Raw genomic sequence first — 25,808 nt, 5'->3', positions numbered from 1 at the left:
GACCAAAGATGAAATGACCGGGGATGAAATGTCCAGGAACCGTATTAAATTTAAGCATTAAACTTGTTAAATTATCTGAAGTCTACTAAAATTGTATTATGTTTGTATGAGAAAACTAAAAACAGAAGCTAAATGTTTTAAAAATATATTTGAATATCTTTTGACAAAAAAAAATTGTCTTATGTCAGAAACGGGACATTTTGGGAAATCCATATCAATTTTAAGTTTGTCCAATGAAAAGCTCTAAATATTGTTATAAGAGCTGAAATAAACATAATAAATAATTAAACCCTTATTTGTTTTTGTTTTTTAAACTTTTAAAATTGAAGTTAACTCAGAAGACATGTTTTTTCTAAGTTTAGCTAGTAATTTAAAAATTATCTTGAAAGAAGAAAACAAACATTTAAATATTTCAAGTTTTAATATTTGTCAATATTCAAATAAACATTTTGCCTATTTTATTTCAGAGAAGAATTTTTGGCAAAAATTGAGCGTCGAATTAAAACCTATCCAATCAATATACTAAATGAACATCGAGATGGAAAAAAGCTCCTTGTTTTAGACATTGATTACACATTATTTGGTAGGTCTTTCATTCTTATAATATTAATAGAGAATCAGCATTCAGATCTGATTACATATTGCAAATTATAAGAACACAACTTTACAAGTGAAATTAGACTTATACCAGATGTAATGGTTTGCTTAGCTGGATTAGTGACATCTAATTCTATAAAAAAAGTTTTGTTAATAGGCAATGTCAATACAAGGTATCCAGACACTGGAAATATTGTATACACTAGAGGCATAATAATTAATGAAAAACTGTCATAGAATCACCATATTGATGAAACTATCAAAAAATCAAACAAAGCAGTAGGGTTTATTAAAAAAAATTTCTATAAATTTAAAAAAGAACATAAAACTAAAATGTTATTTAACCTTGGTTAGGCCAATAATAGAATATGCACCCTCTGTTTAGGACCCCTCAACTCACGAAAACATTAGGAAACTGGAACAGACACTATATCCCTAAGTGGTGCCTAGACTTTTTCAAAACCTAATATCTATATCCCTAAGTGGTGCCTAAACTTTTTCAAAACCTAATGTCTATATCCCCAAGTGGTGATCAAACTTTTTCAAAACCTGATGTCTATATCCACGAGTGGTGCCTAAACTTTTTCAAAACCTAATGTCTATATCCCCAAGTTGTGCCCAATGTGGACATTTCAACCCTCTCTCACATACAAACACACGTGGCACAGGCCACATTACCCTCAAATCTGGTGAAGTCACGTGATTCAATTATCTGCAGCTTCATTATATACTGTCAGAAAAGAAGTAGTTATATTAGGTGTTGGTGTGTCCTGCATCAGGAGGTAACAGAAACACAAGGCAAGCATGTCCTAATGTGAGTCCACGCCCTAACCCCAAGCTGCTTCAGATCTGCTTCCACATCATCAATCCATCGCATTCGGGGTCTGCCTTTGGGTCGCCTGCCTTTTGGTTTTTGCATGTATACGATTTTTGCTCCTCTGTTGTCTGACATTCTTTCAAGGTGACCTGCCCAACGTAGTCTGTTTTTTTATATTTCCGTCACTATTGGTGGGTCTTCATACAATTGATATATCTCATGGTTAGTGCGTGTCCTCCACCCTGTTTCATCCTGTATGGCACCATAGATTTTCCTAAGAATTTTTCTTTCCCAAGTATTAAGTAAATTTTCAGATGTCTTAGTCGGTGTCCAGGTCTCACTTCCATACATTGCTGCTGGTCTTATTATGGTTTTGTATATTATTTTCTTGGTTTTCCTTGAAATTGTTTTGCTCTTAAGTAAATGGTGGATGCTATAAAATGCCCTGTTGCCTCCTGCTAGTCTTTCCTTTATTTCTGTTAGTAGGTCATTTTTTAAATTAATAGTACTTCCTAGATATTTGAAAGTTTGGACGTTTTCTAATTTGTGGTCTTTGATTTTGATATGTTGTCCCTCTGTTTGATTGTCTCTTGTCATTGCGATGTACTTGGTGTTACTGTCATTGACCTCAAGTCCTGCTGGTCGAGATGCTTCTTCTAGTTGTGTGAAGGCTCTAGCGATGTCAGAGGTTTCTTTACCCAATAAGGCAATGTCATCGGCATAAGCAAGGTATTGTAGAGGTTGGCTGTATATCGTCCCTGTTGGTTGTGGACCCGTGTTTTCTTATCTTCTTATCTTATATAATACAGACGTTACTTCAAAAAAGAAGATGATTACGTCCTACGCGTCATGCATTTAGTCGTGCATATTAACCAATGACTCTCCTGAAGTAGTTAGTGATAGTTCCCCTCGTGTGTATGTTTATATTTCTTATAACTCTCTCCAGTGTTAAATTGAAAAGCATGCAGGAAAGTGCGTCACCTTGTCTTAATCCTCAATTGATTCTAAATTCCCCTGAGTGTTCTCTTTGTATTATGACGTTGCTTTTTGAGTTGTTTAACTCTGGGCCATGCTATCCCCAAATGTACTAAAAGGTTTGCTGATTGGGAAGTGTTTCTGCCTGTGAAATTGATCAGAAACTAGAACCATATGCAGTTATTCTCAATAATGTTTTAGATAAATTTCCTTTTGGATTATACATAAAATTATCATTATTGTTAAGCAACACATAATTTGTTTATTCATAGAAATAGATTTGTAGAAGTGTAAGGTAAGTAAAAGTAAAGTTCCCCTCTCAGACCATTGGGTCTATTGGGCAGATTGTAGAGGTCATCTAGCGTCCCGAGACACGACGTTAAACTGCGCTCCTCTTTCCTTAGCACTTTTGGAGCTCAAAAGTGTCCTACTTCTTTTCTATCCTCAGTCTGCCTTCATTGATCATCACTCTGTCTCCTTATCCCTCCGTCCCGAGACATGACGTTAAACTGCGCTCCTCTTTCCTTAGCACTTTTGGAGCTCAAAAGTGCCCTACTTCTTTTCTATCATTGTGTCTGCCTCCTCTTTTCCTAAGTCTGCCATTGATCATCACACTGTCTCCTTAACTTTAAATTCTCACTACGTCCTAGACCAGTCCGTTTGCCGTGGACTGCGACGGGTAAGGGGGGATAAAGAGATCCTGGTGTTTGAGTGGTGGCTATCTAAGGATAAACCACAACAACACAATACTTTGGCTCCAAGTTCCCCTAGACCTGAGACCCAGATGGCCCGCTCTGGGTCAACCGGCTGGTCATGCCGAGCTACCAGCATAGGTCGTCGACCTATGCTGGAGGGCGGTGGCTGGAGGGTCAATCAGGGAGCTGCTGTATCGGACACATGTCCGATGCAGCAGCTGACTGAGTATAGCACCTGTGTAGCCCTGGCGGGCTCATTCTGGACATCCGAATGGCCCGTCCCCTTGTTGGACTCGATGGCGGGTGGGGAGCACAGGTGCCGAACTAACAAGAAAATATATATGGACAAAAAAACACACACAAAACTACTTGCCCCAGACCTATGTCTGGGCAAGAAACGTCGAATTGATAATAAAAAAGAGGAGGTTCCAAAAAGCTGTGCCACCTGGCCATCATTTCTGGTGGTTAGGTGCACAGAGGAGGGTAAAAGCCTGACAAAGTTGAGCCCTTTTATTATCTATAAGGGACTCAAGTCAGTAGTGGGAAAGCCCAAGAGTGTATCTAAGCTACACAAATCAATGGAACTCCTTTTAGAAGTAGACAGCAAGACACACTCTGATGGGCTTTTAAGATGCAGAAGACTCTGTGATCTCCAAGTGGAAGTCATGCCACACAAGAGTCTGAACACCAGCAGAGGTGTAATCAGCTCTAGGGACCTACTGGAATGTTCCGAGAAGGAAATAGTGGAGGGCATTGAAGGAGTCACCCATGCCCGGCGCATTACCAGGCGCAGGGAGGGTGAGGAGGTCAAAACCGCCACTATTATCCTCACATTCGGAACTAGGACACCGCCAGAGTATGTGAAGGCAGGATACCTACGAGTTCCAGTGAGGCCCTACATACCTAACCCCATGAGGTGCTTCAAGTGCCAGGGTTATGGACACGGCGCGGCAGTCTGCAAGAGGAACACTGTGTGTGCCAGATGTGCTGGAGAGGGTCATGAGGACAAGGGCTGCACAGCCCAGTTCAAATGCCCAAACTGTCAAGCTGGCCACTCAGCCTACTCCAAGGACTGCCCTGTGTGGAAACAGGAGGTTGCCGTGCAGGAGTACAAGGCAAGAAATGGATGTACCTTCAGCCAGGCGAAATTGGCTGTACTGGCCCTACCCAAGGGCCAATTCGGCTTGACAAAGACCTACGCCCAGGCTGTTTCTAAGATAGGAAGATCCATAGCCACACAGACGGACACATTGACCCCACCACCCCCTCCTCCTCCTCCAACTCAGAAGAAAACACCGCCAAAGAACACACCTCTGAAGAAACAAGAAAGCCCTGTTGTCATGCTAAAGAACAGGTTCTCTGTGCTCGCTGATGAGAGCATGGAGACTGAGCAGCATGTCAAAACCAATACTCCGGGAGAACCCGGAGACATCATGTCTGACACAGGTTCTCCTCAGAGAACCCAGCCAGACACCCCAACCTCTACCGAGTTAGAGGTTGACCAACTCCCTAAGGGGAGAAATCAAAGCGGAGAGGATGCCCGAGGTGAGAGAGGAGGAAATAACCGCCGCTCTAACCAGAGGGATCTCCCCTCTCCAGAGAGAAAGACTTCCCCCAAAAGGGGGTTGTCCTCCTCTCCATCCAAACCCAAGAATAAAAATACCAAGGTCACTGGAATAAAGGGAAACCCCTCCGGAGGCCTCCCAAGGCCAAATAGCTCCAAGTAGGTCATCTAGAATAAGCCATGGATTCCAGAATTGTACAGTGGAATTGTAGAGGCCTCAAGGCCAATTACGAGGAAATGCAGCTACTGATGGACTCTGAGACTCCTGTAGCTGTCTGCTTACAGGAAACATTTCTGAAAGATTGCATCAGCTTCCGAAGCTACCGTGCTTACAGCAAGAATGTTGAGGATGCAGAGAGAGCATCAGGTGGAGTCTGTATCCTTGTGAAGGATAGCATCCCCCATGAGAGGGTAGAACTACAGACCACACTACAGGCCGTAGCAGCTAGGATAACCCTTCACAAGGTTATCACTTGCTGCAGCCTGTATCTACCACCAGGCGCTCCATTAAACCGAACAGACATGGAGGACCTATTGAAACAACTCCCCCGGCCTTATTTAATCCTTGGGGATTTCAATGCCCATAACACCATGTGGGGATCCAACAATACCGACACAAGAGGTCGTATGCTGGAGGATATCTTCCTCCAACGTGATTTATGCATACTTAATGATGCATCACCAACCTACTTGCACCCAGGAACTGGATCACTCACATGCATTGACCTCACCGTATGCGTCCCCGGACTTCTGGACGACTTTAAATGGTCAGTTAGCAATGATCTACGGGGAAGTGATCACTTCCCAATCATCATTACTAACAATCTCCCTTCATTAGGACGACCTCAGTGGTGGAAACTGAATAAGGCCGATTGGGAACAATTCCAAAAAAGATGCACTGAGGACATCACAGAAAATATCCTCGATGAACAGAACCCAGCTGATACCTTTGCTAGCAAGCTACTTGGTATAGCCAGGAATGTTGTCCCCCTAACCTCTGCAAATCCAAAACGGCCTAGCAAACCATGGTTTGATACAGCTTGCAAAAGTGCTATTGGCGATAGGAAAAAACGACTGGCTGCATTTATAAAGAACCCTTCCCAGGAAAACCTAAAGCTATTCAGGATAGCTAGAGCAAAGGCTAGACAAACCATACGGTAAGCCAAAAGGAATTCCTGGAGAAGTTTTGTCGGCAGTCTGGATGCTAAAACTACTGCTAGAGCGGTTTGGAAGGCAGTAAGGCGAATCAAAGGGAAAGAATCAAATGCAATAGGGCATTTGAAAAACCAAGGACGAACTGTCACTTCCCCCAGAGAAATAGCTGACTGCCTTGCATCCTCAATAGCAGAAAAATCATCCACTGCACACTACACGCCAGAGTTCCAAAAAGTCAAAACCAGGGAGGAAAGACACCCCATTGATTTCAGGTCAGAGAACAATGAAGACTACAACAAACTTTTCTCGCTTGAGGAACATAGGGAATCGCTGGACAAGTCACATGACACAGCTCCTGGAGAAGACGAAATCCATTACCAGTTCCTCAAGCACCTTCCCGAACCCTCATTGGCAGTCCTACTAAGGGTCTATAACTGTGTGTGGCAAAATGGCGCTTTCCCAAACAGCTGGAGGAAAGCCACAGTTATACCGATACCTAAACCGGGAAGAGACGGCTCTGACCCAGCTAACTATCGACCAATAGCACTAACAAGCTGCATCTGCAAAACCATGGAAAGAATGATTAACAGTAGGCTGGTCTGGTACCTGGAAAGGAATAAAGCGATCTCAAAGTACCAGTGCGGATTCCGGAAGGGGCGGACAACAACTGACCACCTGGTAAGGCTGGAAGCTTATATTAGAAATGCATTACTCAGAAGAGAACATCTAGTAGCTGTATTCTTTGATATAGAAAAGGCCTATGACACAACCTGGAAACATGGCATTCTACGTGACCTGGCGCTTATGGGGCTTAAGGGACACCTCCCCCGTTTTGTGGAGGAATTCCTGAAAGATCAACTCCGCTTCTGACACTCATGACCAGGAAATGGGTGTACCCCAGGGCAGCATTCTGTCAGTCACCCTGTTCAACATTAAAATAAATAGCATCATAAATGCGCTGTCCCCTGGCATAGAGTGCTCTTTGTATGTTGATGACTTTGTCATTCTCACTTATGGGAAAAACATGAACACCTTAGAAAGAAAATTACAGTTATGTTTAAACAAAATTCAGGGTTTGGCAAACTATAATGGTTTCAAATTCTCAGACTCCAAAACAGTTAGTATGCATTTTTGTAATCTAAGGTGACTCCACCCAGACCCTGAACTATTTATACAGAAAAAGAAGATCCCTGTCGAGAAAACTACAAAATTTTTAGGCCTCACCTTAGATTCCAAATTTAATTTTCTTCCCCACACTAAGGAACTTAAGAAGAAATGCCCAAAGTCATTAAACATACTAAGAGTACTCAGCCATACGGACTGGGGAGCTGACAGAGATACCTTGCTGCTGCTCTATCGGAGTCTAATTCGATCCAAGCTAGACTACGGATACATAATATATGGAGCAGCAAGGAAGTCGTACCTAAAAATACTGGAACCAATACAAAATGCTGCCCTGCGTCTCTGTCTCGGCGCGTTTCGTACATCACCTATCCCAAGTCTCCATGTGGAGGCTGGAGAACTCCCCATGGATATAAGAATGAAAAAGCTTGCAATGCAGTATATAGTCAAGCTAAAATCCAACCCCACGAACCCTGCTTTTGACTCCATATTTAACCCCACAGAGGTAGAATTATACAATCGAAGGCCTAACGTCATACATCCGTTGGGCCTTTGAATGAGAGAACCCATCCAAAATTTAACCCCACCCATTGACCAAATCTCTAAAATAGAAACCCCTCAGAACCCTCCTTGGCTAATGAATAAACCCAAATTAAATTTATCCCTTCTCAATTTTAAAAAAGAAAATACAGACCCAAGCATACTACAAGTCCACTTTAGGGAACTGCAGGAGAGCTACAGAGATTGTGGCACCATCTACACAGACGGATCCAAAATGGAGGGAAAGGTCGCGTGTGCCTGCTCCTTTCGGAACAAAACAATCTCCCGTAGACTCCCGGATGGCTGCTCCATCTTTACGGCCGAATTGCACGCAATATTGCTTGCACTTATGGCCGTAAAAGCATCAGAAAGGAGGAAATTTATAATCTGCTCCGACTCCAAATCTGCATTGCAAGATTTGGGGCGGATGAAGACTGACATCCCATTGGTACATAAGAGCCTGAAGCTGTTGGACCAAATAACAGCCGACCGTAGGGATGTCACCTTCATCTGGGTCCCCTCCCATGTTGGCATTGAGGGAAACGAAGCCGCAGACAGAGAAGCAAAGAGAGCCCTAAATCATGCGGTGTCAGGAACCCAAATCCCCTACTCGGACCTGAGACAAAGTATTGCCTCTGCCACCTATCGAGAGTGGCAGAACCGATGGGAGGCTGAGACTCACAGTAAACTCAGGCAGATTGTGGCGGATGTCAGGTGGCGGCCCACATCTAAGGGTCTGACAAGGCGTGGTAGCACGACCATTTCCAGACTTAGGATAGGCCACACCTACATCACGCACTCTTTTGTACTGAAGTGAGAGGAGCCCCCACTTTGTGAGTACTGTGACTCTCGCCTCACCGTGGAACATATCACATATCCTCGTTGATTGCCCCATATACCAGGATGTCAGGACGAAATATTTTAGAGCCACTAATTTAAATACACTATTTGATAATGTCGACCCTGGGAAGGTACTGGGCTTTATCCGGGAAGTGGGGCTATCTACGAAGATCTGATTTATGAATTTGTGAACATGCACTATTTACATTAGATTTTTACCAAATATTTAATTTTTTACTACCTTTACTATTTTAACTGTGAATAGACCTTGATTTTAATGATATGACTGTATAGAATCTGGCCCTTGTTGTTTAGAGAGAGAGGGATCCTTAAGGGACTGCAGGCACGACATGGCCTAAATTGTGCCGATGTGCCTCAAATCAAAAATAAAAAAAAATCAAATTATTTAACCCCACAGAGGTAGAATTATACAATCGAAGGCCTAACGTCATACAGCCGTATGGCCTTCGAATGAGAGAACCCATCCAAAATTTAACCCCACCCATTGACCAAATCTCTAAAATAGAAACCCCTCAGAATCCTCCTTGGCTAATGAATAAACCCAAATTAAATTTATCCCTCCTTAATTTCAAAAAAGAAAATACAGACCCAAGATTACTACAAGTCCACTTTAAGGAACTGCAGGAGAGCTACGGAGATTGTGGCACCATCTACACAGACGGATCCAAAATGGATGGAAAGGTTGCGTGTGCCTGCTCCTTTCGGAACAAAACAATCTCCCGTAGACTCCCCGATGGCTGCTCCATCTTTACGGCCGAATTGCACGCAATATCGCTTGCATTTATGGCCGTTAAAGCATCAGAAAGGAGGAAATTTATAATCTGCTCCGACTCCAAATCTGCATTGCAACCTTTGGGGCGGATGAAGACTTACATCCCATTGGTACATAAGAGCCTGAAGCTGTTGGACCAAATAACAGCCGACCGTAGGGATGTCACCTTCATCTGGGTCCCCTCCCATGTTGGCATTGAGGGAAACGAAGCCGCAGACAGAGAAGCAAAGAGAGCCCTAAATCATGCGGTGTCAGGAACCCAAATTCCCTACTCGGACCTGAAACAAAGTATTGCCTCTGCCACCTATCGAGAGTGGCAGAACCGATGGGAGGCTGAGACTCACAGTAAACTCAGGCAGATTGTGGCGGATGTCAGGTGGCGGCCCACATCTAAGGGTCTGACAAGGCGTGGTAGCACGACCATGTCCAGATTTAGGATTGGCCACACCTACATCACGCACTCTTTTGTACTGAAGTGAGAGGAGCCCCCACTTTGTGAGTACTGTGACTCTCGCCTCACCGTGGAACATATCACATATCCTCGAAATATTTTAGAGCCACTAATTTAAATACACTATTTGATAATTTCGACCCTGGGAAGGTACTGGGCTTTATCCGGGAAGTGGGGCTATCTACGAAGATCTGATTTATGATTTTGTGAACATGCACTATTTACATTAGATTTTTACCAAATATTTAGATTTTTACTACCTTTACTATTTTAACTGTGAATAGACCTTGATTTTAATGATATGACTGTATAGAATCTGGCCCTTGTTGTTTAGAGAGAGAGGGATCCTTAAGGGGCTGCAGGCACGACATGGCCTAAATTGTGCCGATGTGCCTCAAATCAAAAAAATCATATAGGACAGGCAGTACAAAACCACCTCTTTCTACCATAATAACGTATATCTGTGAGAATATAGGAGGGGAGATTCTGAATGCCCCATCCATTGTAAAGCTTTTTCATTTGACTGCTCCAACTGCCATTTGATTCTTACCGAATAGTAAAATTCTTTATTGTCATTTTCTCCAGTCATACAAAAGAAACTTTTCTGTCAGCTCAGGTGAAACTATGTAGTTTTGGTATTCTAAAGGAATAGTCAAAGTTGACCTATGTTCAGGCTGTTGAGGAGCTCCTTGAATTTCGTTTCTTTTACGCTGAATTACTTTACGCAAAGCGTCTTTCTTAGGCAATTTTGCATGCACTGCCGCTAAAGTTCCCCTAGAGCGCTGTTTATGATACAAGATGGGATCTCTATGGAAGATACAGCCCTTTTTTTAATTGTTGTTAAAATAGAGGCAGCCTGAAGTTGTGCAGCATCACATCCATGGCTGTGCTGGCCTAGTTGATTTAGAACAAGTTCGTTGTTTACAGCATCTGTGTGGAGACGAGCTCTACATTCATTTTTAAGTTCACATCGCCAGAACTTTTTAGAGTGGTCTGCACTAAACCTGTCAAAAACATAGAGATACCCTTCATGCGAAATTTTGTCTTTAATTCCTCGCTTCGACTGGACTTTTTCCATTGTTTATATAGACTGCCACAGGTTTTCAGTTAAAATATAATAGAATGAAATGGCCAAAGTTTTTCTAGTCTGTCAGCGTGCTGGAAAAATGATTAGTGAATGGTCCAAACTACTCAAGCTTATAAAGACGTATGGGCGAAGAGATTGAAAGAGAGGGGTAGACCTTGGGCCGCTCTCGGAATTAAAGATTAAGGATTACAAATTCGCACCTAGGGATGTCAAATGGAGTGCTAGAAAAGATTATCGTCTTACCTGTGAGATAGGGAAGGGGTGGAGGAAAGAGTATATACAAGGAGTGAAATGTGCCGAGAAGAGAGGGGGCGGGATAGGTGTCACAGGTAATGACCAGTCCCAAGGAGATGATGGCCAGATGCATGACGCCAACGACTAGTGCTTGGTGCTGGTCTTGTCTTCATTTGTTTAATATACCTGCGTCAATGCGAGATGTGTCACCCAAATCACCCCTACCCAATTTCTCAAAATATATCTTTTAAAAGTATCTTAGTGTCGTGAATTTGTTTATATCTATTGTCGCCCCTAGTGTTTGTTTACATTGGTGGATTCATGTTAGAGTTTGTACTGACCACATTCCGTGTCTTGATCTTTACTATGTGTGTAGTTATTTTCGTCATTCAGCGTAATAAAGCTTAAGATGTTAACATGATTTTTGTTATATTAAAGTATGACACTTAGCTAGTTCGTATATTACACAAATGTCAAATTTAAAAAATGTCTTTAGGAAAGAAATCGAAAAGTGGCACCCTGTGCTATTACCAGAACTCATATATAAATAAAAAAAAAGGGGGGGGGATAGCATGTCATTACCTTTCAGGATTCTGACTTATTATAGGTCTATATTCATGAAATAAGCAAAACCTGCACTCTTTTGAGCCCTAAATCATGCGGTGTCAGGAACCCAAATTCCCTACTCGGACATGAGACAAAGTATTGCCTCTGCCATCTATCGAGAGTGGCAGAACCAATGGGAGGCTGAGACTCACAGTAAGCTCAGGCAGATTGTGGCGGATGTCAGGTGGCGGCCCACATCTAAAGGTCTGACAAGGCGTGGTAGCACGACCATGTCCAGACTTAGGATTGGCCACACCTACATCACTCACTCTTTTGTACTGAAGAGAGAGGAGCCCCCGCTTTGTGAGTACTGTGACTCTCGCCTCACCGTGGAACATATCCTCGTTGATTGCCCCAGATACCAGGATGTCAGGGCGAAATATTTTAGAGCCACTAATTTAAAAACACTATTTGATAATGTCGACCCTGGGAAGGTACTGGGCTTTATCCGGGAAGTGGGGTTATCTACGAAGATCTGATATATGAATTAGTGAACATGTACTATTTACATTAGATTTTTACCAAATAATTAAATTTTTACTACCTTTACTATTTTAACTGTGAATAGACCTTGATTTTAATGATATCACTATAGAATCTGGCCCTTGTTGTTTAGAGAGAGAGTAGTCCTTAAGGGTAAATTGTGCCGATGTGCCTAAAATCAAATCAAATCAGAGGTAATCTATTTCTGTAGCCCACAGTTAATAATGGTGCCATGTGGACAGCACAATGACCAAATGCCTTTCCCCAACTAATGTCAGGCACCCTGTTTGGTTTTACAGAAAATAGATTTACATCAGAATTGATTTTTATTACATTAAAATTCAATACAGAACTTGTAATTTGCAAAAAATCCAGGACAAACGCAATCAGTAGATTATTTATTTCAATTAGAAACAGTCGTGGATCTAGCACTGTTCCTTACATTTATTGCTTTTGGATTAAAATTAATATTAATTACCACTTGATCTTTGTATATTTAATACTTTCAAGAGTTAAACTTTTAAGAAGCAAAAGCTGTTTCTACATTCTACTGTACCATGTTGTATTCTTATTACCCATGGCTAACTACACTGAAGTGCAGATATGTAGAATGTGTGGACACTCGTCATGACATCATATATTAAAAATGGATGTTATTGTACCAAAGTTAAAACAAGATTAGGCCACACAATTTTATAAATGCTAATTATCTTTTTAAAAAAGTAAATGGATGGAGATTCAAATCATCACTAATTTTCTATATTTTAATTTTTTTTTCTATTTATATTTGCATCTTTATGTTTTTATTTCTGATTATTTTTATGTGTTATAAAGAATTTCTGAGTTTCAAAATTATCGTCTCTCTTTCAGCAAGACTTGATTGACTAAGTTATTTTATTTTATGTCAGTAACTTTTGTAATGTTTATCATCTAATTAAAAAAAAAAAGATCATAGATCTACCGCTGAGCAAGCCAGTGAATTGATGCGCCCATATTTGCACGAGTTTCTCACTGAAGCATATAAGAAATATGATATTGTCATTTGGTGTAAGTCAAGATTTTTTTCTTATCTAAATTATTTGAGTAAATTGAGTTCAATGAAATTGAATGATATAATTAGTTTTTGTTAACTAAAAATAATTACTAAATTATTTAATTTTTTTTTCTTTCAATAATTTATTTAAAATTTTAGCTTGTATTTCTTGCAACCAGGGACACTTAAAGTAATACCAAGCCAACTGTTAGGAATGCTAAACAAATTGTTCTATGTAAGACTAAAATGTAAAAGGGAAAAGCTCTATTTGTTTGTGCATTTGGAAAAAGAGTAAAAACAAAATTTTTCTCAGGAGAATCTTGTGTGAAAAACATTGAGAAAAATAATTTAAAAGTTCTACAATAATTTCAAATAATTTTCATTACTCCAAAGAATTTAAGGGCAATGCTTTTTTTTAAATTATTTCTATAGCTGCTACTGGCATGAAGTGGATTGAAACAAAACTAAATCTTCTTGGAGTGTCTTCTCATCGAGACTACAAGATTTGTTTTTACCTAGACTGTGATGCAATGATTTCTGTACTCACACCAAAATATGGTGCTATCGAAGTAAGTATATTTATACATCTGTTATTTGGCCTATAGCTAAGGAAATTTCATGTTGCCATTATTGTTGGCCTCCTTCAGTTGTAGGATGACTATAGAGCACCCTTTCATATGACTATTGGGGAGACACTTCAGTCCACATATATCACAGATAAAGGTGGCTTTTTCTTTGGTGGTAGAGGAGCCAGCCATTTTTCATCCATCCATCCCAGTGGCGCTACAGCCCATGGAGGGCTCTGGCCTGCTTTAACACATCCTTCCATTCAGATCTCTCCTGGGCCTTTCGTCTCCACGCCCTAACCCCAAGCTGCTTCAGATCTGCTTCCACGTCATCTATCCATCGCATTCGGGGTCTGCCTTTGGGTCGCCTGCCTTTTGGTTTTTGCCTGTATACGATTTTCGCCCCTCTGTTGTCTGACATTCTTTCAAGGTGACCTGCCCAACGTAGTCTGTTCTTTTTTATTTCGTTCACTATTGGTGGGTCTTCATATAATTGATATAACTCATGGTTAGTGCGTGTCCTCCACCCTGTTTCATCCTGTATGGCACCATAGATTTTCCTAAGGATTTTTCTTTCCCAAGTGTTAAGTAAATTTTCAGATGTCTTTGTCAGTGTCCAGGTCTCACTTCCATACATTGCTGCTGGTCTTATTATAGTTTTGTATATTATTTTCTTGGTTTTACTTGAAATCATTTTGCTCTTAAGTAGATGGTGGGTGCTATAAAATGCCCTGTTGCCTGCTGCTAATCTTTCCTTTATTTCTGTTAGTAGGTCATTTTTGAAATTAATAGTACTTCCTAGATATTTGAAAGTTTGGACGTTTTCAAATTCGTGGTCTTTGATTTTGATATTTTGTCCCTCTGTTTGATTGTCTCTTGTCATTGTGATGTACTTGGTTTTACTGTCATTGACCTCAAGTCCTGCTGGTCGAGATGCTTCTTCTAGTTGTATGAAGGCTCTAGCGATGTCAGAGGTTTCTTTACCCAATAAGGCAATGTCATCGGCATAAGCAAGGTATTGTAGAGGTTGGCTGTATATCGTCCCTGTTGGTTGTGGACCCATGTTTTCTCTCCTGAAGTAGTTAGTAATAGTTCCCCTTGTGTTTATGTGTATATTTCTTATAACTCTCTCCAGTGTTAAATTGAAAAGCATGCAGGAAAGTGCGTCTCCTTGTCTTAATCCTCGTTTAATCCTAAATTCCCGTGAGTGTTCTCCTTGTATTATGACTTTGCTTTTTGAGTTGTTTAATGTCATATGTATAAGTCTTGTCAGCTTATTGGGTATTCCAAAATCCTGTAGTGTGTCATATAGGTATTTCCTTCTGATACTGTCATAAGCCATTTTATAGTCTATAAAGAGTTGGTGGATTGGTATGTTGTATTCATGGCATTTTTCTAGTATACATCTTAGTGTGAAGATGTGGTCGGTTGTGGATTTGTTGGGTCTGAAACCACATTGGTAGTCACCTAAGATTTCTTCTGAATATTTTCCAAGTCTCTTAGTTATAAGCCTAGACAGTATCTTATAAGTCACATTTAGTAGAGAGATTCCTCTGTAATTACAGCACTTTAACTTGGATCCTTTTTTGTGTATTGGGGTTATAAGAGCCGTTTCCCATTCTGTTGGTATTACTTCTTCTTCCCAAATTCTTGATATTAGTCTGTGTATTTGGGAATGTAAGTCTTTCCCTCCATATTTAATTAGTTCTGCTGTGATTTGGTCCTCTCCTGGTGCTTTATGATTCTTCATGGTCCTAATTATTTCTGATGTTTCAATGAGTGTTGGAGGGTTCACTAAGGGATCTGGTCCCCCATGCGGCAGTTCATATTCTCCATTGTCTCCATCTTCAGTGGTATTTAGGATCTCCTCAAAGTATTCAGCCCATCTCTCAATGACCCTGCTGTTTTCTGTAATAAGCTGACCATCTTTGTTCTCACACATGTGTGATCTAGCTTGAAATCCGTTCTTTTCATCTTTAATTTTCATATACATTCCTCTCATGTCTCCCTCCTTTGCTAGTTCCTCAATTTTAGTGATCTTGGACTTTTCCCATTCCCGTTTTTTCTTTCTTACAACTTTTGTGGCCCTTCTTCTTGCTTCATTGTATTGCTGTCTAGTGTTCCTGGTTTCTCTCTGTAGCATTATCATTCGGGCATTGTTCTTCTCTTCTATAGTTTGTCTGCATTCATCATCATACCACCCTATTTTCTCGTTCTTTTGTTTAAATCCAACTACCTCTTCTGCTGTTCTTTTGATAGCATGCTTTATTATTTCCCAATGCTCATTTATGTTATTTTCGCAGTCCTTTTCTAATGTTGTCAGTTGTGTTTGGAGTGCCATTCTATAAGTTTCTGCAACAAGTGGATCCTTTGTGAGTTTTTGACTATCATATTGCTGTGCTCTCTTTCTTTGGTAATTGTATATGGTACTTATTCTTTGTCTAAATTTAGCTTTTACTAGTAGGTGGTCTGAGTCAGCATTAGCTCCTCTGAAACTTCTTACATCTAGTATGTCTGATCCATGTCTCTTATCTATGAGTATATCATCTATTTGATTCTGGGTGTTGCCATCAGGTGAGATCCAGGTTACCTTGTGAATATTCTTATGTTGGAATTTTGTGCTGCTGATAGACATTCCTTTTCCTGATGCAAAATCCACTAATCTTATGCCATTATTGTTGGTCTCTTCATGTAAACTTTCTTTGCCAATTATTGGTCTGAATGCTGGTTCCTTTCCAATTTTTGCATTGAAATCTCCTAGGACTATTTTGATGTCATGCTTTGGCGCTTCATCATAAATTCTTTCCAGTCCATCATAGAAGGCTTCTTTTGTGTTATCATCTGCATCTTCAGTAGGGGCATGAACATTGATAAATGATATGTTGAAGAATTTTCCTTTCAAACGTAGTGAGCAGAGTCTATCACTTACAGGTTTAAATCCAATGACATTACCTACCATTTCCTTTTTAACAGCAAAACCTGTACCTAAGTTGTTAGTGCTTCCACCACTATAAAATATAGTATACTCCTTGGTTCTGAGAATGTCCGAGTCTTTCCACCTGATTTCCTGTAGGGCTGCAAGGGGTATCCTATATTTCTTTAACACTTCAGTAAGTTGGGCTAGCGCACCTGCTCTATAAAGGCTTAGCACGTTCCATGTCGCAAAACAAAAGTCATGTCCTTTTCCAGGCCTAGGTCGTTTTCCGTTGAGATCTGTCCGGGTTTTCTTGTGTGTATTAGCTTTCGTAACAGTATTTTTTATATGACAGAGTTGTTAGCCCTGTGCATAACCATCTGGGGGGCTGCCCCTTTCAGCTCTCTGGATAGCTGCCTTTATTTTCGGGTAAGGTGCCCTAGCCTTTGTGGATCCCTCCACTTCCTGCAAGGCAGCAGGTTTGATTTTGGTCCACCCCGGGTATTTTATTTCCCCGGTACCCACCATATCTGGAGGGCATTCCCCTATCCGCCACCTGGGGAGGCGCTCGATGGGAGATCAAAAACTCCACACGAGAGCCATTTTTCATATGGATTGTTTTTCTTCTGGAGTTGAGGCCCATGTTTTACACTGTCCATAGCTTTCTTGGTCACCATTTCTCTACACTTAGTGCAGTCTAGGGCTACGTCTTCCCAATGGTCAGTATCAATGTTCACTGTTTTGAGGTCCTGTTTTATTACATCCATGTAACAGAGGTGGGGGCGGCCAGTTTTTCTTTAGCTAGATGCGAGTTGCCCAAAAAGAATTACTTTTGGAGTGCGATTGTCCTCCATCTGGTGAACCAGCGGAGGCAGCGTTTTCTGAGGACTGTAAAGATGCTGGGAAGACCTATTCACACAAGGATCAGTATTGCACACTTTCTCTTTCTTTGTGATTTTCAAGATATTTAAGAGGCATTGCAAGTGGAATGAGTTTATCTTGAATTGTAGATCCAAGGTAGCAGAATTCATTTGCGCCATCCAGCTTTTTATCGTCAATAAGGATGGAGGGTGGTGCTGTAGCAGGTGGTCCCATTACATTCATTTTCTTTGTGCTAATACTCTTTTATCTCCACATGGAGGCTGGAGAACTCCCCATGCACATCAGAATGAAAAAGCTTTCAATGCAATATATAGTCAAGCTAAAATTTAACCCTAAAGATGTAGAACTATACAATCAAAGGCCTAACATCATACAGCCGTTGGGCCTTCGAATGAGAGAATCCATTCAAAATTAACCCCACCCATTGACCAAATCTGTAAAATAGAAATCCTACAGAACCCTCCTTGGTTGGTGAATAAACCTAAGTTAAATTTATCCCTTCTTAATTTTAAACAAGATTACAAAGAGAGTTTGTGTTACACAAACTCAGAGGCGGCCCCCGTCGAAGTCGGATCCCTGTCGGATCTGCATATTCGCAAATAATATTCAAGAGGTGATTTAATTTTGATGTAAAATGTTTTACACGTTTCGGATGTTCCTTCTGAGTTGAAGATAATTACTTCCTAGTCCAAACCTCCCGCAGGACGACGGGGGATGGGAGCGGGCAGGGTTTGAACCCTGGGCCATCCATAAATCTGAACGACAGTCCAGCGCGCAAACCGCACGACCAGGCAGCCATCCGATGGTCAAAAGTAATAATGTTTCAAAGATTCATTTGCCGTAAATTTAAATTTAAATTTAATAAAAAAATAGTAGATTAGTTTTAGTATATTAAAACATTACAATATTGATCAAAACGTTTGGAAATGAAAATCTACACTTTTTTTTTACACTTTAAGTTTAGAAACTGAAATTCTACATCTTAATCTAGTCTATTTTAGTCTAAACTAGATCTACAAATTCTAGATCTAGACTCTAAAATAATTTTAATTAGAATATAAATCCAGATCTAGATATACTGTAATAAAAATCTAGATCTAGTTTAAAAAATCTAGATTAGATCTAAATCAAGATATCATTCCTTTTTTAAACGCGAGTCACATAACGAGGCTTAATAAACATTACTATACCGAGTTCTTTTTTCATTTCATTTGAAGAATTAATTCCATATAACGTCAGAGGGAAAAAAAAACACTACGTCACACGGCCTAGCTAGACTAAAAATCGCCTTCATCTATAAGAGCCTTTTATCGAGTGTTCATAGACATTGGTGCACCGAGTGCGTTCTTTTAGCATTTCATTTAAAGAATTCATTCCATATGACGTCAAAGGAAAAAAAAAACACTACGTCACAAGGCCTAGCTAGACTAAAAATTCACCTTTATCAACACGAGCCATTTATCGAGTGTTCATAGACATTGGTGCACCGAGTGCGTTCTTTTAGCATTTCATTTAAAGAATTCATTCCATGTGACGTCAAAGGAAAAAAAAACACTACGTCACACGGCTTAGTTAGACTAAAATATGTTTTCATTAATACAAGCAATTTTTTCGAGGGTTAATAGACATTGGTGCACCGAGTGCGTTCTTTTAACATTACATTTAAAGAGTCCATTCATATGACGTCAAAGAAAAAAAATTCCATTACCTCACAATAGGCTAGTACCGGTACCATAAAAAAAAATGTCTTTATTTACACGAGATATTTAACGAGGGTTCATAGACATTGGTGCACTGAGTTCTAATAGATATTATTTAAAAAGGATCAAAGCCACATTGTTTTTGCGTTTTGTCTGTCAGTCGGTCTGTCCGTTATCTTGATATAAAAAAAAACAACTAAAAGTTATTAAAAATTGATTAACCTTTATTTTACGTTTCAAAACATCGCAATAATTTTTAGGTATGAACACAATTGAAAAGTTTATATAATAGATTGTTCCGGATGTTTGTATAAATAGTAAAAGAAAAAGAGAATTTCAGATAAATGTAATACCGTTAATTAAATTTTTTGGATGGTCTCGTATAAAAATTAGATGTACTACAGCCACGTGGAGAGATTTTCATACCTTACTTTGGTGTTTGGATTCTGTTTTCCTTAAAAATCGGAACATAATATTAACGATAATTAGATTTTTTAATGTTTTAGGTAGAAAGTTAAATGTACTGTAAGAGAGTAGTGAGTTAAAATATTTTTCATAAAAATCCGTAAAAACATTATTTCGTAAATGAGAAGATTATTTGTTTATTAATTAGAAGAGGGAGTTCAAACAATTATTTGGCGTTAGTAGATTTTTAAATAAATTCGGAAATTTCTGGCGACGATTTGTAAGAAACAAAATCCGGAACTTTCTTTATCGATTACAAAACTTCTATGTTATGTTTTACAAGAAAATTAAATGTCTAAAAAGTAATTTTCAGTAATCAATTCTAGTAAATTACTTTTTTTAAAAGCCTTATGCGATTTCAAACAATCATTAGGCATAATTCATGTTTTATAAAACAATATCCGGAACATTTTTACACTTAATGAAATATAAGTCAGTATAGAGATTATGATTTAGCATTAATATGCTATTTACATAAAAAACGGAACAACATATTATTGATAATGTGTTTTTGCAACGTTTAAGCATGGAAATTGAATGTAATATAAGTTAGAAGAGCAAACAAACATTTGTTGGCGTTGATTAGTTTTGCACAAAAAAATCCGGAACAATCAATTTTAGATACTTAAAACTATTGAGATGTTATGGGAGGAACATTAAAGGGTAAATCAGATTTTCAATAGCTTTTAGAGTTCTAGTTTTTTAAATCTAATCGTGACGGACAGACCGACCAACAGACAAAACGCACAAAAATAAGCTTCTTTTATTCGGATGGCGGCACTAAACAAAAAATAAATAAAATCTGATTTTTAAAAAAAAGTTTAAGGAATTGGTTTAGCACCTGGTCATGTTGCGACGTTACGCTACTGCACGAAAATCGCTGCATAAAAAGTCCATTTAAAAAAATGTGCGTGATATTTACATACAAAGTGCATTATTAGCCTTTATAAACAAACAGAAATGTTTTCTTTTAATTTTAGCAGCTAGTTGACCAGAAAAAACGTCTTTAACTATTATTTGTATTTGTTGTAAACATTTCCTGTACATTTTTAAAATATATTTGACTTAGTGATACTGAAAATACACAAAAATTGTCCATCTTTGTTAGCATATTGTAACATTGCCTCCCTTACATTTACGTAATTGTTTTAGAATTGGTGTATTTTTATGAAAAAATCGCTTGCATAATTAATTTTATAAATTAAACGGTTTGCTTTTAGAAAACCAAAAGTAGCCGTTGCACCTAAACTTTTCAAGCCGGATTTAATGATGAAATAATATTTTTCATATCTCTTCTAGTTTTCGAGATCTGAGTGTGACAGACGGACAGACGGACAGACGGACAGACGGACAGACGGACAGACGGACAGACGGACATTTTGCACAAACCTAATAGCGGCTTTTTCCCCTTACGGGGGCCGCTAAAAAGAAAAATACAGATCCAAACACACTACAAGTCCACTTTAGGGAACTGCAGGAGAGCTACAGAGATTGTGGCACCATTTACACTAACGGATCCAAGATGTATGGAAAAGTCACATATGCCTGCTCTCTTTGGAACAAAACAATCTCCTGTAGACTCCCTGGTGGATGATCCATCTTTACGACCAAGTTACATGCAATCTCACTTGCACTCATGGCCGTAAAAGCATCAGACAGGAGAAAATTTCTCATATGCTCCGACTCCAAATCTGCATTGCAAGCTTTGGGGTGGATAAAGACTGACATTCCATTGGTACATAAAGCTTTAGACCAAATAACATCTGACCATAGGAATGTCACCTTCATCTGATCCCCTCCTATGTGGGCATAGAGGGAAATGAAACAGCAGACAGAGAAGCCAAGAGAGCCCTAAATCAAGCGGTGTCAGGAACCCAAATTCTCTGCTTGGACCTGAGACAGAGTATAGCCTCTACCATCTATCGAGAGTGGCAGGATTGGTGGGAGGCTGAGACCCTCAACAAACTTAGACGAGTTGTGGCGGATGTCAGGTGGTAGTCCACATATAAGGGTCTAACAAGGCGTCGAAGCACGACCATGTCCGAACTTAGGATTGACCACACCTACATCAAGCACTCCTTTGTGATAAAGAGAGAAGAGCCTTCACTGTGTGAGTACTTTGACTCTCATCTCACTGTGGATCATATCCTCCTTGATTGCCTCAGATACCAGGATATAAGGGGGAAATATTTTAAAGCACTGAACTTAAAAACACTGTTTGATAATGTCGACCCTGGGAAAATACTGGGCTTTATCCGGGAGGTGAGGTTGACTTAGGTTTGATTTGTGATAGGGCAAAGTAATTGTGAATATATATTTTCACCACAGATTTTTATTAACTATATACATTTTTACTATTTTTACCATCTAAGCTGTGAATAGACCTTGTTTTTAATGACTTAACTGATCTAGAATTAATAGTAATAGTGTACTATGCTGTTTGCATTGGAAACCAGTCAGTTGTGGGGGCTCTTTTTTAAAATTTCCTATTCTAATATATTAATTGAAATTGTTTATGAAGAGGTACATATCTTGGAGGAGTGGCGTCACTAAAGGGGGGGTGCAAGGGGTGCGGTCCACACCAGTCAACACCATTTTGGGGATGACAACCAAGTTGGAAAAATTATATCTTGGCAAGAGTAGACACATTGGAAAAGATAATAAAATCTCTAGATATATGCCCAAATATGCCTAGACACATCTAGATGGTAGTTCAAGTTTAAGTGACACAGCAAGCACATTATACCATTTTTGTCTTAAAGTATAATAAAGGAAACCTGTTCAGGTGATGTTAAGTCTGCTTCTAATTTTAATTAAATATCATTGTAAAATTTGCAATAACATTTGAATAAATGTCATAAACAGTTGGATTTTATAATAGAATTGACACTCATTTTACATTTGAGTAAAAATCAATTATAGTAAGTAATCAGCTCACTGTATTTGTTCAACAAAAAGAACTAACTAGCAATAGTGTTTATTGAAACATATTTCAAGAAAGTTGATGGGGGAGTGGTGACACCCTGAGCTACCGCACTAGGTACTACCGACACTGTATTGGGAGGTTACCATGCTGTTCTTAGATGATCAGTTAACACTACTCTACTTATTCCAGACGAGCTAGAAGAGTCTTATCAAAGACTATGTGTTGCACTGTTTGCTTTAATGTGAAAAAAAAAACGCCAAATGATTTTTTAAAATATAGTACTTTAAACTATCAAAACAAGCATATGGCTTGAATATTCCTGGTCCATTGGTAAATGAAAATAAATATATGAAATGTTGGTAATTTCATACTTTTTACAATTATTATTTGATGGATTAGAGGACGAAATGACCAGGGGATGAAGTGACCAGGAACCCTTATTAACATATTAACAAAAAAAAATTAATACATGAATTATAAACTTATTTAACACTTATACAGTAAATAGTATAGCTTTTAACATTCCTCCTGTACTTGTTGAATAGAGGTGGTAGAAGGACTAAGGGCACGCCATGGCCTCAATTGTGCCCATGTCCCAAACAATCTCAATCTAGAAATAAAAAAAAAAGCAAAATATCTTTAAGGATCTGGGGGAAAAAAGAACATTTAAAAGCAAAGTACCCAATACTTAATTATTTGATATGATGCTAAAGGGTATATGTTCATGTCAGCTTATAATTTAAATCTGTTTGGCGTATACCAAATAGGTCCGTAAAAATATATTAGCACAAATATGTTATCTAAAAATGATGAAAATAGACTTTTCTGAAACAATTTTTTTTCAAAAGCCTTTGTTGAATTTTTAAAAAATGTTTTTCTATTCAAAGGTGAAACCTCTGCGTGTCATCTGGGGCAAGTTTTCTTACTGGAGTGAAAAGAACACTATTATGTTTGATGACATCAGAAGAAATTTTATCATGAATCCACAGTCAGGCTTAAGAGTAAGCTCTTGACTTGTTTACGTTTACTAATTGAGATACTTTAATATTATAATTTGCTATTTAGGTAAGAATTCTTCTGGCAGAGCATCACGGAAAGGGGTGCTTTTTTGTAGGGTTGCACCAGATAGAACTTATTGTTATTCGGCCAGAGTTGAATTTGGCTGGATAGTCTCCAGCAACAGAAACTCCTTTGTACTTAACCCGCATGTGTCGACCTCATAAGTCTTTATATCTTCCTACGTATACCCTAACCTAGTGACCTATTTAACCATGTACACAGGGGAATAGCTTACTCAGACACATGCTAGCAACACATTTGCATTCACAACATCCCGGTACTAACAATCTGAAAGGGCTAATTTTAAGTATGTAAACAAACTCATAAGATGTGATGTCTAGACAGTGTCAGCATGTTGTTTTAACAAGGTACAAGTTAATCTCTGACTTAATATCGTCACATATCTATCTATAAACTAGGGGTGCCACTTTTCTGTGTTTTGAGGGGTCTGTTTTTTTTTCTCCCTCTGGGTTTGTCCTCTACAATTTTGTTAAAATTCAGGTTTTAGTTAATCTTGAATTTGGTCAAAATTTATGTGCATTTTCCCAGTTCATCAAAGTTTGCTAGTTCCAATCGCTCGAGCGTCCATTTTTAAACAAAATCAACCAGAATCTCGCAATTCACAAGACTTTCACTTTACAGGGACACTAAGCTTTATTTTTTAGAATGTTAACATTCTCTATGGAACCCACCTTGATTTAGAATTTTAGCTCTAGAGTCTAGATCTAAGACTAAGATCTAGAAATAGATCTGATCTAGACTATAAATGTCTGTAAAGTCTAGATTCTAGATCTAGTATTTGGTATAGATCTAGTGATTCTTGTCTAGATCTAAGGTCGAGACTATATCTACTCGCGTACCTAGGGAAAAAAAACAACATTGAGAGTGCCAACTGAGACTTTTTTTCTTTCCGTGTTTTATTTTTTAATAGATTCTGTTTAAGTATAAGTTTGACTGGAGTTCACTTACAAAGGTCGCAGGATACACCTTTGAGACCAAAAGAAAATCCTCTACTGAGGACAGATTTTAACCCAAGTGTTGCTGCCAACATGCTTCGCTTATTGGAAGAATACAGTGAATAGGATACAAGTTTCGATGGCTTCAATGACTTCCTAAACTAGAGCAAGGACAGTGACATTAGTGAGACTGGCGATTAATTGCGGATGTATGCATGTGGTCTATACATTTCGACATTTGTAGATTAAAGCTGCTCGCCATATCAATTAGTTAGCTTTCTAATGAACATTTCCCAACCACACAGATGATTATAGGAGGTAGAAAGACCCATCGGTTTTCCATAGTTTTCGTTATGCTATGTTTATTAGTAAAATAACTTGTGTATATCCCGCACAGCTGCCATTTGTAAAAACTTGTATGACCCGTTTATAGCTTTGTGTATAGATGGTGCCGAAGTGTATATTAATAATAATAATAAATATCTATATCTATATATATAATTCTCTTCTTCCCTCAACAGTTTGGACGAGCAAGAAGTAAAGGAAAGATCACACTCTTATTTCTGCGGATAGTAACCCCAAGAAAAAAACAAGAGGGGGGGGGGGGAGAACAAGTGGATATTCACACGTCGCTACGGATGGCTGCGTGCTGGACTGTCAAACCCTGCCCACTACCATCCCCCTTCGTCCTGCGGGAGGTTTGGACTAGGAAGTAAAATATCTTCAACTCTGAAGGAACATCCGAAACATGTAAAACATTTTACAAACAAACATTTTACAAACACTAAATAGCAGCGCCGGACTTAACCATTGTGACCAAGAAGTCATGGAAAGAAAACAAGTAATCTACTGTATATTCACCGGTCACTAAATAGCAGGGCCGAACTTAATCATTGTGGGGCTCTATGCGAAACGGATTTCGCAGGGCCAAGTTTGTGTATTAGAAAATAAATTCGTCTATGCATTTTATTCATTCTTTACTACCTACAGAATTACTTTACGAGCCTTGCGTGTAGTAAAGTAATACAGTATATCATAATAATTCTGTTTCCTACATAGATCACGCTCAATAGCAAGAATTACCAACTGTTTCAATCTATCTTTGAGAATTGTTGACCTCAAGTAATTCTTCATTAGTTTGAGGCGCGAGAAGATTCTTTCACCAGATTACACAATTACTGCTAATGCATAATGCAGTTTTTATTTATCGCGCGTAGGATTGGCTTTTTCCATATTGAATGACACCCCAAAATGACAATGTTTTTCTATATATTCATATATTTTAAGGACTTTTTCGTATCTTTTGCAATTTCGGGAGATTTCTATGAGCTCCTGGTAAATCGACAGG

The 25,808-nt window shown here is 39.0% G+C and overlaps 1 protein-coding gene and 1 long non-coding RNA gene across 4 annotated transcripts in view; one reads left to right on the top strand and one right to left on the bottom strand.

Annotated features, from left to right (window-relative positions):
* LOC106053172 (ubiquitin-like domain-containing CTD phosphatase 1) overlaps window positions 1-25,808 on the top strand; it is a 108,084-nt gene that overhangs the window by 35,244 nt on the left and 47,032 nt on the right. For all 3 annotated transcript variants that reach the window (XM_056040928.1, XM_056040919.1, XM_056040935.1), the window contains exons 4-7: window positions 468-583; window positions 12,908-13,006; window positions 13,425-13,561; window positions 23,333-23,446. In XM_056040928.1, the coding sequence (XP_055896903.1) occupies window positions 468-583; window positions 12,908-13,006; window positions 13,425-13,561; window positions 23,333-23,446 (466 nt within the window). The remainder of the gene's footprint in view (window positions 1-467; window positions 584-12,907; window positions 13,007-13,424; window positions 13,562-23,332; window positions 23,447-25,808) is intronic.
* LOC129928139 (uncharacterized) overlaps window positions 1-25,808 on the bottom strand; it is a 58,408-nt gene that overhangs the window by 2,375 nt on the left and 30,225 nt on the right. The window contains exon 2 of the long non-coding RNA XR_008779753.1: window positions 22,945-23,055. This is a non-coding gene — a long non-coding RNA (uncharacterized LOC129928139). The remainder of the gene's footprint in view (window positions 1-22,944; window positions 23,056-25,808) is intronic.

The sequence above is a fragment of the Biomphalaria glabrata genome, chromosome 1, assembly GCF_947242115.1.
Source record: "Biomphalaria glabrata chromosome 1, xgBioGlab47.1, whole genome shotgun sequence".
Classification (NCBI taxonomy): domain Eukaryota; kingdom Metazoa; phylum Mollusca; class Gastropoda; family Planorbidae; genus Biomphalaria; species Biomphalaria glabrata.
The sequence above is the reverse complement of the archived record's forward strand: the minus strand, read 5'-3'. Positions and strand labels throughout refer to the sequence as shown.